Below are 15295 nucleotides of genomic sequence, written 5' to 3'. Positions count from 1 at the left end.
CCCTGGATGCTGGTGTGTCCCTGGATGCTGCCATGCCCCTGCTTGCTGGCTGTCACCAGCCTGGGTGCCGGTTTTGCTGACTTCAGAAGCGCATTTCCAGCTGATGCTGCTGGGAGGTGACAGGGAGATGTTGCCACCACGGTCACTGCCAGCATCTCCGATGCAAGCCCTGGCAGTGGAGCAGCAGCCCTTCAGTGTTTGGGTTCTTATCCCTACACGGTGCTACTGCCCGAGGGCTGGCTTTAATAAAGAAAGAGCGCGATTTTAGTTAAAGTGTGTTAAAGGAAAGGGACGTCAGACATTTGAAATGGTTACACGTTAGTGCTCCCATTGGGGTTTCTCAGGAGGCCACGTCCCCAGGTGACACCGGACCCTGGAGCACCAACAGGTCACTTTCTCTGTGCATGGGACACCTAGGTCTAGAGCTATTGCTCACCAGCCGGAGAAGCTTTGTGCCATTGTTTTGGGAACAAGGATGGGATGGATGCAATCAGATGCTGACTGTGATTCAAGCAGCTCCTGACTCAGAGCCACTGAAGTCAGTGGAAAGCCTTTATCTGATGCTGCTGGGCTCGAGGGTCAGCCCCAAGCCCCAAAACTGGCCAATTTCATGGGACACATGGGTTCTGCTTGCCCAGAATATGTGACGCAGTTCTGATGGCACTCACGCCATTGCCAGTGTATGGATGATCTCCTGGTCCTCAGGACCACCTGGGTTCAGTGGGATCCAACACCTGCAATACGTTGGCACCCTTCCTTGAAGACCCTTACGAACAGACAGGAGGTGCTGCCGACTTCCTGAGCTTCTGCAGTTCTGAAACGGTGCCACAGGGCCAGACTTGGAACACATGGTTTAACCTTTCAGAAGCGGTGGATGTTGGGCTGCTGGACAGTCCCTGCTTCAGAGCTGGGAATTTCAGAGCTGGGATGCTGTAGCAAAACTCATCAGGCATTTCTGCTGGAGGCCTCGGCACCAAGCACTGCCAAGAGCTCCACACCTGTGCTGATGGCACAGGGGACACAGGAGGAGAAGAACCAGGGCTCTCCAAACGACCCAGAGGGGTGGAATGACAATGAGATGTGGAATGCAAGGTGAGGTGTGCACGCAAGGACGGATCAGCAAGGATTTCTGCTGTCAGCCAAGAGCTCATCTGCTCAGAGGGACTGAGGGGAAGGAGGAGCGGGCTTCATTTGTTGGGTACAGGATGAGCCATGAGCTGCCAATGTCTTAAAGTAATAAAAAAAGGCAACTCTCACCCGAGGATGAGAACCGTGTGATGGTTCCAGTAGGCACAGGGAAACACGACCGAGAGCCCCCGTGCACAGCTCACTTCTGGCCTTGGAGCAGGAATGCTGTGCACGAGTGGAAGTGTCCCTGTCGAAGGAGGGAGCCCTGAGCCCCTCCGCTCTCTCATTCATCTCCTTGAGGTGTTACAGGCATGCAATGAACACACAAGCCTGCAGAGCTCTCCGTCTCACCTCATTCCTCTCTGTTATTTAGTACCCCTAGCACAGCTCAGAGCCTCCTGAATCAACCCAGACTCACCCTCCTGGCCGCCCATTACCCGCACACGTGGCTGGCACACCCCCCAAAATCCCATCCAGGACCGAGGAGCTCGTGCAGCACGCAGCAAAGGTGGGAGCCGGCCAATTTACCGCCTCCATGAACCATGCTGGGAATCCACCCGCGGGGGGATGGAGGCGGGCTCCTTTCCGCCCCGGAGATCGATGCTCCGAGATGATGCCGGCAGATTAATTAGCGGCAAGGCAGCCTTCAGCTTCGCGTCCCGCCGCTCCTCGCTCCGGTCTAAGATGAGAAACCCATCGATTTCCCCACTCCTGCCTTCCTCGTGTCCTACAGCCCGGCTGGAGGATGCGGTTGGGATGAAGGCTGGAGGGGGATGCGGGAGCGCGTCCCGACCCCCCGGTTACCGGCATTTCCCAGTGGGTCTGCCAGAGCCACTGCGCCGCTGTGATTTTTTAGGGGTAACACGTCCCGCACGGTTCAATCAGCACCGCCCACCACCCCACCGCGCTCCCGTCGATATCTTCAGGTTCGATCCCGATTTCTAATCTGCGTCTCCCGCAGACAAAGCGGACCCTCCCGCAGGCTGCCGGGGTGCGGGGTGGGGGAGCGGCCGGGAGCGGGCAAGCGACGGGGACGGTAACGTCACCGCCATCTTAGGGGGTACCCGCGGGGCTGGGCGGGCACGGCGGGCGGCGGGGGCCGAGGGGGGTCCGCCCGCTCGGGTAAAACCGGGACTGCGGCGGAGGCGGACGCCGACCGCCCCAGCGCCGACCCCGCACCCCGAGGACAGCCCCCAGCGGCGCTCCTGGACGGACGGGCGGGGTAACCAATGGCGGCGCGGCGCCCGCCTCCCAGCCGTCAGCGGACCAATGAGAGGGCGAGGGGCGGGGCGAGGCGGGGCAGCGTGCGGGCGGGCGGCAGTCGGCGCCGAGTCGCGGTGCGGTGCGGTGCGGTGCCGGGTCTCGTCGGGCAGTGCCGCGGCCGGCGCCGCGCTTCGCCTTTTCTCCCCTTATGGAAGAGATGGAAGAGGAGCTGAAATGCCCGGTGTGCGGCTCCTTCTACCGCGAGCCCATCATCCTGCCCTGCTCGCACAACCTGTGCCAGGCGTGCGCCCGCAACATCCTGGTGCAGACGCCGGATTCGGAGTCCCCGCAGAGTCGCCGCGCCTCCGGCTCGGCCGTCTCCGATTACGACTACCTGGATCTGGATAAGATGAGCCTGTACAGCGAGGCGGACAGCGGCTACGGCTCCTACGGCGGCTTCGCCAGCGCTCCCACCACCCCCTGCCAGAAGTCCCCCAACGGCGTGCGGGTCTTCCCCCCCGCCGCCCCGCCGCCCCCCGCCGCGCTGGCCCCGCCGCCGCCGCCTCCCCGCAACGCGTGCCTGACGTGCCCGCAGTGCCACCGCAGCCTGGTGCTGGACGAGCGCGGGCTGCGCGGCTTCCCCCGCAACCGGCTGCTGGAAGGCGTCATCGACCGCTACCAGCAGGGCCGGGCGGCGGCGCTGCGCTGCCAGCTGTGCGAGAAAGCGCCCAAGGAAGCGGCCGTCATGTGCGAGCAGTGCGACGTCTTCTACTGCGAGCCGTGCCGCCTGCGCTGCCACCCGCCCCGCGGCCCCCTGGCCAAGCACCGCCTGGTGCCCCCCGCCCAGGGCCGCGTCAGCCGCCGCCTCAGCCCCCGCAAGATCTCCACCTGCACGGACCACGAGCTGGAGAACCACAGCATGTACTGCGTGCAGTGCAAGAGCCCCGTCTGCTACCAGTGCCTGGAGGAGGGCAAGCACTCCAGCCACGAGGTGAAGGCGCTGGGGGCCATGTGGAAGCTGCACAAGGTGAGGGGTCGCGGCGCGGGATGGCGGCGTGTTGGGTCGGATGGGCTCTCGCGGCCCCCGGCCTCACCCCTGCCGTGGGCTGGCTGCCCCCCGGCTTGGGCTGCCCTGAGCCTGTCCACAGCCTCGGGCACCTCCAGGGATGGGGCACCCGCAGCTCTGGGCAGAGCCAGGGCCTCACCGCCCTCTGGGTGAAGGATTTCCCCTTGGCATCTCGCCTAGGACGAGAGGTGATAGCTGATGTTGCGCCAGAGAAGGCTCAGGTTGGGTGGAGCAGCGCTGCACTGGCACAAGCTGCCCAGGGAGTGATGGGGTCACTGTCCGTGGGGTGTTCCAGAGCCGTGGAGATGTGGCACTCGGTCCCACTCAGCCCTGTCCCTGGTGGTGATGGGTTGACAGTTGGACTTGGTGATCCTAGAGGTCTTTTCCGACCTCATGATTCTAAATCTCCCCTCTTCCCCTAGTTGCAAACCGATCAGGGCAAAGCCAACCTGCAGCATGGTGACAGCGAGGATGGGCTGCATGCCTCCCGCACACTGACTCATGGGGAGGAGGAGGAGGAGGAGGAGGAGGAGGAGGAGGAAGGTGGCATCCCCTGAATGCTGATCAGCTCCGGAGCGCGCTCACTCCCACACAGGGCCCTGCTGGAGGAGAGGCTGCAGGGGCTGGGGACAGAGCTGCCACCAGCACATGGCTCAGCCTGCTCCATCTGCACCAGAACTCTCCTCCCCCAGAGGCAGAAGGGCAGAGACGTGGGTGGCCAGGCTGCGAGAGGCTGCACCGACACTGATATAATTGCCCCTGCAAAGAGGTGCCAGCAGGAGCACGTGGGGGGCATGGCGGTGAGGAACTGGCGAGCTGGGGCCGTGTGTGACCCCCTGGCTGAAGGCGCTGGGGAATTGCTGTCGGGAGCATCCCCGTGCTGTGCTTTGGCACGCGGCTCCCTGCGGGATGCAGGCGGCTGAGCATCATCCTTCTGCTGTGCTCAGTGTGCACGGAGCATCTCGCCGCTGCTGCCCACCCCTGTCAGTGCTCACTGTAGTGCCAGCTCTCCGCTGACAGCAGCCCGTCCTGCCCCGGCGCTCCGTGGAGGTGGAAGCTGTTGGCTCTGCACTGAGGAGCTGGGGCCTGCTGCCCGTGATGCTCTGCAAAGCAGAGTGCTGCACTGGGTGCTGGGCCTTTTGCCACGGCTTTGGCTGCAGCTCTGCTCTGCTAACGTGTCTAGCAAGGTGCAGATCCAGCTGAGCACCCGGGCAGCTTTGTGTGTGCTCAGGTGCTGCAGGGTCAGCCCTTGCGAGCCTGGTTAGCGTGGCTTGTTCTGCAGGGAGCACCGAGCTTTTCTTTCCCAGCACCTTTCCCTGGGAAGGCTCTGCCAATGCAGTAGCTCCCTGATGCGGTGCTGCCAAGCACGGAGCTGCCGTGTTACTGGGGCTGAGAGCTTCCATGCAGTTTCTCTGATCTACCTGAAGATGAGACCGTGAAGTCGTGCCTGCATCGAGCGAGACTGGATTTCTGCAGGCAGTCGGTTTGGTTTTGGGATAGAACAGGGCCCGAATTCACTGCCACTTCCCGCTGCGTGTTTTAACAAGGGACAGAGCTGTCGGCTGCTGACTCCTCTCCCGTGGTCGCAGTGCTCTGTGCACAATAATCCTCGCTGTGCATCTGTCATTTGTGACCTGGGATGGATGTGACTCTTGCTGGAGCCCGCGGTGACCTGAGCGTGGCATGATGGGCTGCCGCTCCGGAGAGCTGCGTCGTGCGGGGTTGCCAGGCCTTGCCCATCACTGCTGAGTCAGCGGGCGGTCGCGGGGTGGGAGACCAAAGGGCTTTGAGCGCGGCTCTGTGGAGCTGCCCTGCTTTTCGCTTCCCTCTGAAAGCAAAGGCCATCATTTCAAAATAACCGGTGCTGAGACACAAGGGAACACAATGCAGGGAGCTCGGATTTCTAAGCTGGAAATCCTCTCCGTTCCTATCTTGCCATCGGGACAGCTGTTGGGAGAGGGGTAAACGTTCAGAGAAGCAAGGAAGGAGACGGTCTGAATCTGGACTGTCCCAGTTTTGTCCACGCATGGCAGCTGCGAGGGTTTTACCCTGGGAAGACGCGGTGCCGCTTGTCATGTCAGAAGCAGAAGCACAAGATGGAGCTGGCTCATGTATTCCTCGCACATCCCGGTCCCCCTTGTGCTTGCTGGGAAGTGCGTGGGGAGGGCAGGCTCAGCAGCTGAGAAAACCCGAGAATGAGGGAGCAATGAGGGAGCGGTTGGGTCGGAAGGGATCTCCCAGCCCCAAAACCAAACTGTGCTCGGGTTGTGGATCCCTGCAGCATCCCCGCTTTCCTTACAGCGCAGGCCGGCGCTGTTGGCTGCCATTGCACGCTGTTGAATGGGCTGTAATGATGGTTAGCAGTCAGCAGCTAGTTAGCAGCTGTGATACCTAGCCCCCAGCTCATTGCAACCGGGATGCTGGGGAGCTCTGCTGTAAGAATCAGAAGCTCTGTGGATGCTAAGCCCAATTGCTTTGTACATTTGGGACAAACCAGAGGGTGGGAAGCACTGCGTTGCCTGTTAGCTCCTGCCTGGGCAGCGACAAGGAGACAGCATTATTCATCAGCCTGCCTGGCGCTCGTGGGAAACCCCAAGGGGCTGCTACAAGACAAAAGTCTGTTTGCCTTTGCAAAGTAAAATATTTGCTGCTGAGACAGAGGCGGTGAGAATCCTTCATCTTTTCCCGTTGCACTTTCCCAGGCCTCGCTTTGCTGGCCTTCTGGATGTCCTCACCCCCTCTGCAGCTCAGGGACCATCCCATCCTGCTCTGGCCGTGCCGTGCAGCCTCCCCTGCTGCTTTGTTTTCCCATGGCCATGGGGGTGACTGCAGGTGCTCTGAAGTCAGAGGCCGGCCGGCGATGTCACTGAGGCCAGCGGGTGCACACAGCTTGTCTGTCTGTCCCAGATCTGGAGGCGACGCTGCCTTCTCGTGCGAGCATCTATTTAGGAAGCAGCTTTCTGTCAAGCAGCCCTTCCCGCTGCACTTAACCTCGGTTAACGGGGGAACGAGCATCCAAGAATATCCCATTAATCTAAGGTAATGTGGTACAGCAAGTCCTACAAGGCATTCTTGGAGCCAGCGCCGTGCTTGATGCCAGGAGACACCCACTTTGGTATTTGCAAGGGAAACGGGCTCCGGGCCATCTTGGAGCGGGGGTAAATCACTGCGGCTTCCTCGGTTCCAGTGGGAAGCCCTGAAATGCTCCAGGACTTGAGAGGACAGCACTGTGCTGCACCGTCTGTGCTTGGGCGTCCCAAAGGCGTCTCAGCACATGGCTGGGGTCTGCTGGGGTCAGTCTTTGTCCCATGGGCTGATTCTTGTCCCTCTCTCTTGGAAAGAGGAGGCAGGCAGCGTGCCGCCCATGTCACCACAGCCCCAGCCTGAAAAGCTGCTGAATTAGCAATGGGAGCAAACACTGAACCTGGTGTTAAAGTCGCTTGCAGTGACTGGACGGGTTTTGCAGTAGAGCATTTGTGCCAGAGCTTTGGATGGAAGGTTCTGGGGTTCTCGTGGACCGTCCAAGTTGTGACCGTGCCGCTGGGGTGGTTGGTGACGCGGTACCTGGGGAGGTTCAGGCCCGGACCCACGTACCCTCCCTGTCTGCCCTTCTTTCCCACCCCACTTTTCCAGAGCTGCCCCTTCCAAATGTGTTTTGCACAGCCCCTTGCCTCCAGTCCAGCAACGTGGTCGTTGTCTAATGCGAATCAATATCCGACCACCTTGGCTGTGACGTGCTGAGAACGTGGAACAAAGCAGAGTCCTGGGCAAAATCCTATCAAGGATGTAGTGAGAGCAGCAGCCTCCACCCTGGGAAAGCAGCAGCACGCGTGCTCAGACGTGGCCACGTTGTCCCGTATCCCTCCCACAGCTGCACTTCTTCCATCCTGACACTGAGTTCCCTGGCAGTGAGCACCTGAGCAGCTGTTTGCTGCAGACATGTGGCAGCTCAGGGCACGCGGGACAGCAGACTCATTTGATGGCATCGATTGTGTCTGTGCTGTGCTCCTGAAGCTTTGTTCCAGGTGACGGATCCGTGGGTCCCCCCATGGCTCAGGCAGTGCTCCCTGTTGCTTCCCTTCCCTGCCATGGTGCTGGGCTGTCAGTCCCTGCTTGCTGCTTGTTCCTCCCTCCCTGCTTCAGCAGGCAGGCAGGAGCTGGGCATACCGCAGTGCTCTTTAGGAGGCTGTTTGACTCCTTTCCTTACGCTCTCAGGAGGAAAATCCTCTTTCCTCCAGCTCTGAAGGGAATTTGAGGAGCTCTGCCTGCAGGTGACACCAAAACCTCACTTGAACCCTGCTCGTGGCTGACCCGGAGGCGTTCCATGGTGCAGGTGGGTGGGGTGGCCCATCTGCTGCGAGAAGCAGCGCGGGTGGGGGTTTTGCTTTGAAACCACCTCCTTTCTGCCGAGTGCTTAGCATCCCCCCAGCGCCGCAGGAGCTCCTTGCTGCTTGATTCCTGTCCGGTTAATGGCAGGAGATTCCCTGCTGCAGAGAGCAGGTAGGTCATAGCTGCAGCCTGTCATAGTTAATGACGAGGAGCATCCCTGGCCCGAGCAGAGGCAGCGTGCGGGCAGCCCGCACCGGGAGATGACAGCACCCGCGCGTGACGGGCAGAGGAGGAGCAAGCTGGCAGCTGGAAAAGGGCCCTTTGTGCTGCCCAGGGGCACAGCAGCCACACATGCCCACCCCCCCCACACACACCCCGGTGATTTCCCACCGCTTCGCAGCCAGCTGGCTCAGCTGGGGGGGCCGGCTCGGCACGATGGAGTCCTCCCCCCATGAGCTTTGAACGAGAGCGCTTTGGCGTTGCCCTGATTTATGGGCATTGCGAAGCTGAGATTTTTTTTTTTTTTTGGAGGGGCTGTTGCAGCATGAAGTGGGTGTCTGCTCTTCCAGCTCATCCCTGGGCATGCAGGTGCCTCCTCGGTGCCTTCCCAGGGTGCAGATGTCACCGTGGCACTGCTGTGTTTGCAGCAAGTGCTTTCTGCCACTGCTTGGCTGGGAGCCTTGCGAGCTTCCTCCCCAGGAGAAGGGAGGGAAGGAAGGACAGGCCTGGGTAGCTTTGCTAATGAGCTGTTTTCCCCTTGTGTATTCAAAGCTAGTTGTAAGTCTAAATAAAAACACGATTCAGTCAAAATCTTCCAGCATCAGAGCTGCAGCCCTAAGGAATAGGCCCTGGCGCTTCTGTAACGTTACCCTGTCGCCTCATAGTCTGAACAAGCCCCATCTACACTCCAGAATTATCTGGGATGCTCACAATGTCCTCTGCTCCTCTCGAGCAGAGGACCTGAAGTCGTTCCCTGCTAATTAAGAGCCAGGGATGACGAGCTCTGGCAAATCACTGGGTTAATCCCACCAAAGTTCTGTTCACCCATCGCTGCAGGGTGGGTGTCTTCTCCTCACCCCACATCACCAGCCCACGTTGCTCGCAGTCAGGCTCCAGGCAGCCCCTGCTGGCACACCACGCTGGGTTTGCTTTCTGCCCCCAGCAGCTCCTCTCCCGTTCTCTCCAGTGTTTGTTTGCATGGCAGCAGAGCTGGAGTAGAGCCCCCGAGGTGCTACACGTCACTGCTGCGAGCTGGCTGCCTTCGTGCTTGTAAAGATTAGCAAAGCTCCTGTCTCCCCAGGAGCTCCAGCCTCTGAGGGCGTTGGGAAAGATTTCTTTTCCCCTTAAATCAAAACAGTGGCTTAGAAAGAGCCCTTCACCCCAGTGGGAAGAGTGCTGCTCTTCGGCACTGGGAAACAAGAGGGCTCTCTGCCTGTCAAACCCATTGCACGAGGTCTCCCGAAACTCCTTGACGTTTTCTTTTAAAGAAGTATCGAATCTGTCCCTTCCAAATGTGCTTGTCCTTCTGTGGTGTGAAATGACTCCTGGAGAAAGCTATAATGCTGCGAAGCCTCCTCTGAGGTTGGAGGTGCCACCTGCTAACCCTGAGCCTGCCTCTGTAACACCCTCCGTGCTTTAAAGCCATCTCTAGTTTCCTCCTTCCCTTCCTCCCGTATTTAAACGAGGCAGATTTCTGCATTTCTTCTTCTCGTCCACCCTGATTGCTCGCACACTCATGAGAACACACCGCTGCAGTCCGTTCTCAGCCTGCTGCTCACGGTGGCCCCAGGGGGCTCTGTTTGGAGAGCCCCCAGCATCCTCCATCCCACATCCCTCCTGCTCCAGCCCGTGACTTGGATCCTGGTGCAGGATCAGCCCTTCCCCTCGGACCTGGTGGCCCAGGCAAGGCTGCATCATCCCACGTGATGCCTCCAGCACTGCCTTGGCCCCCACCAGCGGGGGATGGCTCTTGCCCAGCCACCAGCTTGCCTCCCGTCTGCTGCTGCCCCCCAAACCTTGATGGAGCTCATCTTCCTGTTGTGGATGCTCTGATGCTGACTCCAAGCCCCTTTGGCTGTGTCATCCCGAGGAGCACATGGTTCCCATATCGCCCTGGTGGCCGTCTCATCATCCCAAGCCGCTCAGTCTTCTCCAGCCCTTCTGCATCTCCTCCATTTCTGGCTCCTGGAAGCTCCTTCCCCGGGAGGTGCACAGCGATGGGAGGGCCCTGCTCTCCCTCTGAGGGGTTCCTGGCGATGCTGGCTGTATTTCTGACCCTCCCTCTCCTTAGGCTGGTTTTTCTTTGAGGTCTTGGCATCACTTCTTTTTTCTTTCCTGGTTACTGGAGTAAATGTGAATGATTCCCCCCTCCCTTCCCTTGGTATTTCCTGGATTCTTCACTTCTTCATAAATTATCATAAATGATTCAGTGAGCCCATTAGCCGCTTTCCTCGTGGCACAGAGATGTATTGCCCGGCTCCAGCAACTGGAGATCCTTCCGTGATGAGCACCGGGTCCCCTCGCCTCCTTTCTCTCTGACAAGTTCGTCATTCCTTCCTAATTAGCCACACGTCCTTTCTTATTAAAGAATAATATTTTAAAGGCTCTCCTTAGCCCCGTTCTTGGCGCAGTGCTGATTTATTCTTCCTCCTGTTTTACTGATGGCTCTGCGATCTCCTCACAACCCGCCCAATTTGTGTGCTTAGCCTTCCCAGTATCCACCCCCACCCATGCCCTTCCTGCTCTCATGCTGCCTTTGAGTGCTTTTGTCATCCGCACTGCTCTCTTTGCGGTTTATTTGCACTGAAAACCTCAGTGGGGCTCTCAAGAGGCTGCTTGAAACGCGTCTTCCAAGTGCAAGGGGGTGGGCTTGCCAGGGAGCCCTTCTCTGGGTTGCATCAGGAGAGCTGGAAGCTGCCGTCCTCGGAGGCTTCACACCCGTGCACCTGCTGAACTCGCCCCTTTCCACCCCATCCCATGCCTCTGCTACGGGCCCGTCACATCTCGGGGCTGAGGAGTGCCCCCATGCACAGCCCAGCTGGGGATAAGGAGCAGGAACTCCTGGTTCTGCTTAGGCTGGGTGCGAGATTCTTCCCCACGTGTCCCTTTCTGCCCTTCCCCACAAGCCCTGTTCCCTCCTTGTCCTGAAGCCTTGGTGATCCAGGCTGCTTTTTGGATATCCACAGCTGCACACACCGCCTGGTTCCTATCCCATTGTGGGAGTCATCCCAAATCTAACCCCTTCCAACCTGGGACGCTCCCTGGTGTGGAGGCTGGGGCTGCCGTGCCCAGAGGAAGGTGAGCAGAAGAGGAAGGTGAGCAGAGGAGGAACCTGAGCAGAGGAGGAACCTGAGCAGAGGAGGAAGGCGAGCAGAGGAGGAAGGCTGGGTCCTGTGCAAGGTGAGGTCCAAGCTTGCTCGCTGTGCTCCGAGTGCCACCCAAGCACCTGCTGCAGCAACGAGCATTGCCATCCCCTAGCTCTGGTGTCCATGGTGATGGGAATATCTCTACAGTGGTGCTTCGAGGGAATAGGGAACCCTGCTCCTCAGACCTGCCTGTTCGTCTCTCTTGTGTCTGCCCTTGGTTTTCTCCAAGGAGGACGACGTGCAGCCCAAGGGCTGATAGTGGCCTCGCGGGGGGCAGCCGTGTCCCCACGCAGACACCCCAATGGGCAGCAAGATGGGAGCATCTCCGCTCGGGGATGTTCACAGAGGGAAAAGCTGCAGCTCCCCGGGAAGGGAGAGCTCCTCACCTCTCCCCGTGCTGCCTGCAGAAGGCTCCTGGCACAGAGCAGGGCAGCTGGTCAGGGGGAGCAGCGTGCCGTGCTGCTGCAGAGGAGCCAAGCAGAAAGGCCGATCGATCTGCGTGCGCCTTGACTTCATCGTCGTCCCCCCCCTCAACACCGGCTCCTGCTGCCGTGGCTGTGTGATATCAGCAATCTTATTAAAAGCAGGGAGCGTAAAGTCAGTAATAATCAGCTCGTGTTCTGTTGCCAGTGACATTGTGGCTGCCGGTAAGGCGGAGATCTCCCGGCCTTGGTGCTGCCTGTGCTGGGCTAAGCAGCAGAGGAGCAGGGGGAAGGGGTTTGCTGCGTCCTCTGGGGGCAGGTTTGGGTGGGAGGGGAGATACCTGTGGTTGCTTTCGCTTAGCTGGGGAAGGCCAGCTAGCCCTGAGGCACGTCAGCTCGTCTTCAGAGGCTGCAGATGAAGGATTTGTTAGGAAGTGGCAGCAGATGGGCTGTCTGTAAGGGCACGATGCAGCCCTGCTTTGCGGAGATGCTCAGGGGGTACGAGCATGTCCCCATCGCAGGGAGGGCCTGTGTGCTGGGAGCCAAAGGGAATGAGATGCCATCTCCCATCTGTGCCTATGAAAACCTCCCTTCAGCAAAGCCTGTGAGTGCTTGCTGACGTTGGTCAGCAGCCAAAGAGGCACAGGGCTGTGAAATGAGGATCTGCTGATCAAGCCAGGATCTCCCAAAGCCGGGCTGCGTGGCTCTGTTCAGCGCGGTGGGCTCTCACCTTTGGGCAAAGCCACATGGGGACCGTCCTCGATAGGATGCTGGGTTCATTCAGCTCACCACGTCATCCCCCGTAGTGGCACACGGCCGTCAGCAGGGTGGTGACGAGCATCAGCTCTTCTCGTTTGCATTTCTAGGCAATTAAATGTCAAAGCAAAGTCAAGATGTTGGCTAGCTGTCAAGCCTATTTCTGGCCATGGCGGGCTGCAGAGCACAGATGGGGGTTGGAGGCTGGAGGAGAAGACAAAAGGATGGTCAGTGCCTCTTAGTGCAGAGGGAGGAATTGCCCCATGGGGCTTGCAACCTGCTTTCTCAAATGCCCTTGCATTTGGGTTAGGATAGGTAAAATTCATCACTGGCGCGGTCGATCGGGTTTAAATTTAACCCCAAGCAAAGTAATCAGATTTAAAGACTTAATGCAGTAATGGGATGGCGGAGCTTAAGTGCGAGTAACCATGGAGGCAGCTGAGTGGGAAGGCGATAATTGGATTGAGAGGCAAACGGGGCATCATTTTAAGGTGGAAAGCAGAAGGGCTGCGGGGTGCCCTGAACCCAGCCCTGTCCCTGGGCTGGAGTGATGGTGGTGCCCACTGGAGGCACTGGGGGGAAAGGAGGGATGGCACCGGCCGGGTCGGTCCCTGCTGTCACGGGCAGCAAAGTGGGAAGGGGAACACGGGGCTTGGAGGCTCATTGGGAGCAAAGGGAAAACACCGCAAGGAGCAGTGACCTCAGGAGGGATCGGCTGCTGCAGAGATTAGCTGCTGAGCAGACCTCTCAGGAAATGCAGTGCCTGGTTTTATTAGCCTCCTCTCTCTCTAATTAAGGCTGTGCGATGAGTTTATTACTCCTTAGGACAATAGTAACGCTCTTGCAGTGGCTGCCTGAGAGGCAGGGCATCTTCCTTGATGAGCCACGTCCTTGTGAGCTGCAGAGCCCTCCAGCAGGTGAGCTGTGTGTGCTGAGGCTGACTGCAGCTCCATCCACGGCCCTGATTCCGTGCACTGCCTCAGCCTCAGCTTCCCTCCTGGGTGCTGTGTTGGTGGGGCTCTGAGGGAAGGCAGCATCCAGCAGCAGCCCCACGCACCTCCCTGTCTGGAGCACCAGCAAGTCGATGTCGTGCAGTTTCCCATCAGCACAGGCTGGTTTCAGTCTCTCCCAGCAGGGCTCAGCCCCAATTGCTCGTCTCAAGCACACGGCCACGGGGTGACCAAGAAACATGGAGCTGCACCCAGCCTCATTAGCGTGAGCGCTGGGCGTGCTAACGAGGACAGCAAGCCGTGCTGCCTGGGTGTCTGCCCTGCTCTCACCTGGAGATCTGCAGTACCGCTGCTTGGTGCCCCGAGCAGCACCCAGCACACTGACCTCCTCCTCTGCCATTTTCTTGGCACGAGGACGCGCTGAGCTCCCCGCTGGGTCCGTGCCCAGCTCCTCTCTTGTTTCCGGCTCCCGGCTCGGCTCGTTCCATCTCCCTGCTCCTGTGCTAGCAGCAGCTGCAGCCAAATGCAGAGAAGCCGTGCGGAAGCCGTTCCCAGCAGGAGCATCCCTGTGCAGGTGAGGAGGCAATGACAAAAAGGGGCTGACATCCCCAGGAGGAGCAAGGCACGAGCATCACAGCCCAGGGAGCAGCCCCTCCCCCGGGCTGCCCTCAAAAGGGCACCCGACCTTCCTTCATCTGCCAGTGCAGCAGGAGATGTGCAAGATGCTGCCTTTCCAGCTTCTTCAGAGGGCAGCGTACGAGCAGTGGCGTGGTGTGGCTGGTCCGTGCTCTGCGGGGAAGGGGAGGGAGCCTGGAGGAGTCGCTGATCAGCTGCAGGTCGTCCTCTGCCTCTCGCCAGCCTCATTCATCTCTGGAAGCGTAACGCCACTGACACGCGGCAAATGAGCCCGGTGCTTGCAGGGGGGTTGGAAATGCCACCAGCAGCTGTAGAGCAGCGTGCTCCCGGCTGGGCCACGAGCTGCTGGAATCAGCCATCATGATGATGGCTGCACACCTCAGGACCAGACGTGCCTTGGCTCCCCATGAGGGGACCTGCGTGTTGCTGCTGCTCTGGGAGGCACCAGCTCGCACCAGGATCCGGCCAGAGCATCCCTGCTTCCTCCTGTCTGCCTCATGCAGATGGAGCTGCCCGTTCTTCCTCACCGTCAGCCTGCTCTGCAGCTCCCAATATTTGGCCTTTTTTAGCTTTTCAACCCGCCGCATACCCCCAGCTTCTGGGGATTTCAGGGTCTCTGTAGTGGAGCTGGCGCTTCTCCCAGGGATTTCACAGGGACGCGCGGTAGGTTTTGCTGATGAAAAGCTAAGGTGATTTGTTGTTGAGTGTTAATGAAGCAAGACAGGAATTAATTGCCCAATATCAAAGGGCTGTTGATAGTATCTCGGTGCTCATTTCTCCTCTGTAAAAATCAAAGCAAGGACTGCATCCTGTCTCAAAGCAAGGACAGCATCTTCACCGCATCACTCGGGCTGCTCACAGAGCTTCGGTTCACATTGGGAAGCATAGGGTTCAGGTGAGGGTTCCCAGCAGGAACAGGGTGCTCTGCTGCTCTGCTGTACCTGCCCGGCTCTGCCGTGCGTGCTGCTCCTTGCCAGGGGCCTGCAGGCCTGAGTTACTCATCTCTGGTTTTGGCACGGCAATTACCTGCATTAAAATCCACGCAAAGAGAATAATTGCTGTTTTGACCCTCTGTGTCTTACTTCCTGCAGAGTGCCCGGTGCTGGCTAATGTGCAATTCCAAGGGCTGGCAACCAAGTGGCAGCAGGTGGTTTTCAAAACATGAGAAACCTCCTTTCAGAGAGACCCCTGGCTCCTGGGGCTGAGCAGAACACAGAGCCCGGTCCCTTCCCCTTTGTGGACGGGCTCTGGGCAGCAGCTGCGGCGAGTGACTCTGCTAGCACGGATGGGCTGCCGGGCAGTGCCAGCATCAGCGAGGCCTAAGTGCAAAATGCAAGAAACTCGGTGTTCCTCACGGCGAGGCTGGAGGAGGCAGAGCAGAGTGTCTGCTCCCCAGAGCAGGGGAGCCCGGAGCCGTACAGGAGGCATTGAAAGGGCTTC

At 59.3% G+C, this 15295-nt stretch overlaps 1 protein-coding gene across 5 annotated transcripts in view; it reads left to right on the top strand.

Moving 5' to 3' along the window:
• The window catches only part of TRIM9 (tripartite motif containing 9), a 33455-nt gene continuing 20610 nt past the window's right edge, over positions 2451-15295 (top strand). For all 5 annotated transcript variants that reach the window (XR_002440459.1, XM_021402896.1, XM_021402897.1 and 2 more), the window contains exon 1: positions 2451-3358. Coding sequence is in view for 4 of the 5 variants with exons in the window: in XM_021402896.1 (XP_021258571.1) it covers positions 2540-3358 (819 nt within the window). In the remaining variant the exon portion in view is untranslated. The remainder of the gene's footprint in view (positions 3359-15295) is intronic.

This window comes from Numida meleagris, chromosome 6, assembly GCF_002078875.1.
Source record: "Numida meleagris isolate 19003 breed g44 Domestic line chromosome 6, NumMel1.0, whole genome shotgun sequence".
Lineage (NCBI taxonomy): Eukaryota > Metazoa > Chordata > Aves > Galliformes > Numididae > Numida > Numida meleagris.
Note: the sequence above shows the minus strand (reverse complement) of the source record. Positions and strands in the feature narration are given on the sequence as shown.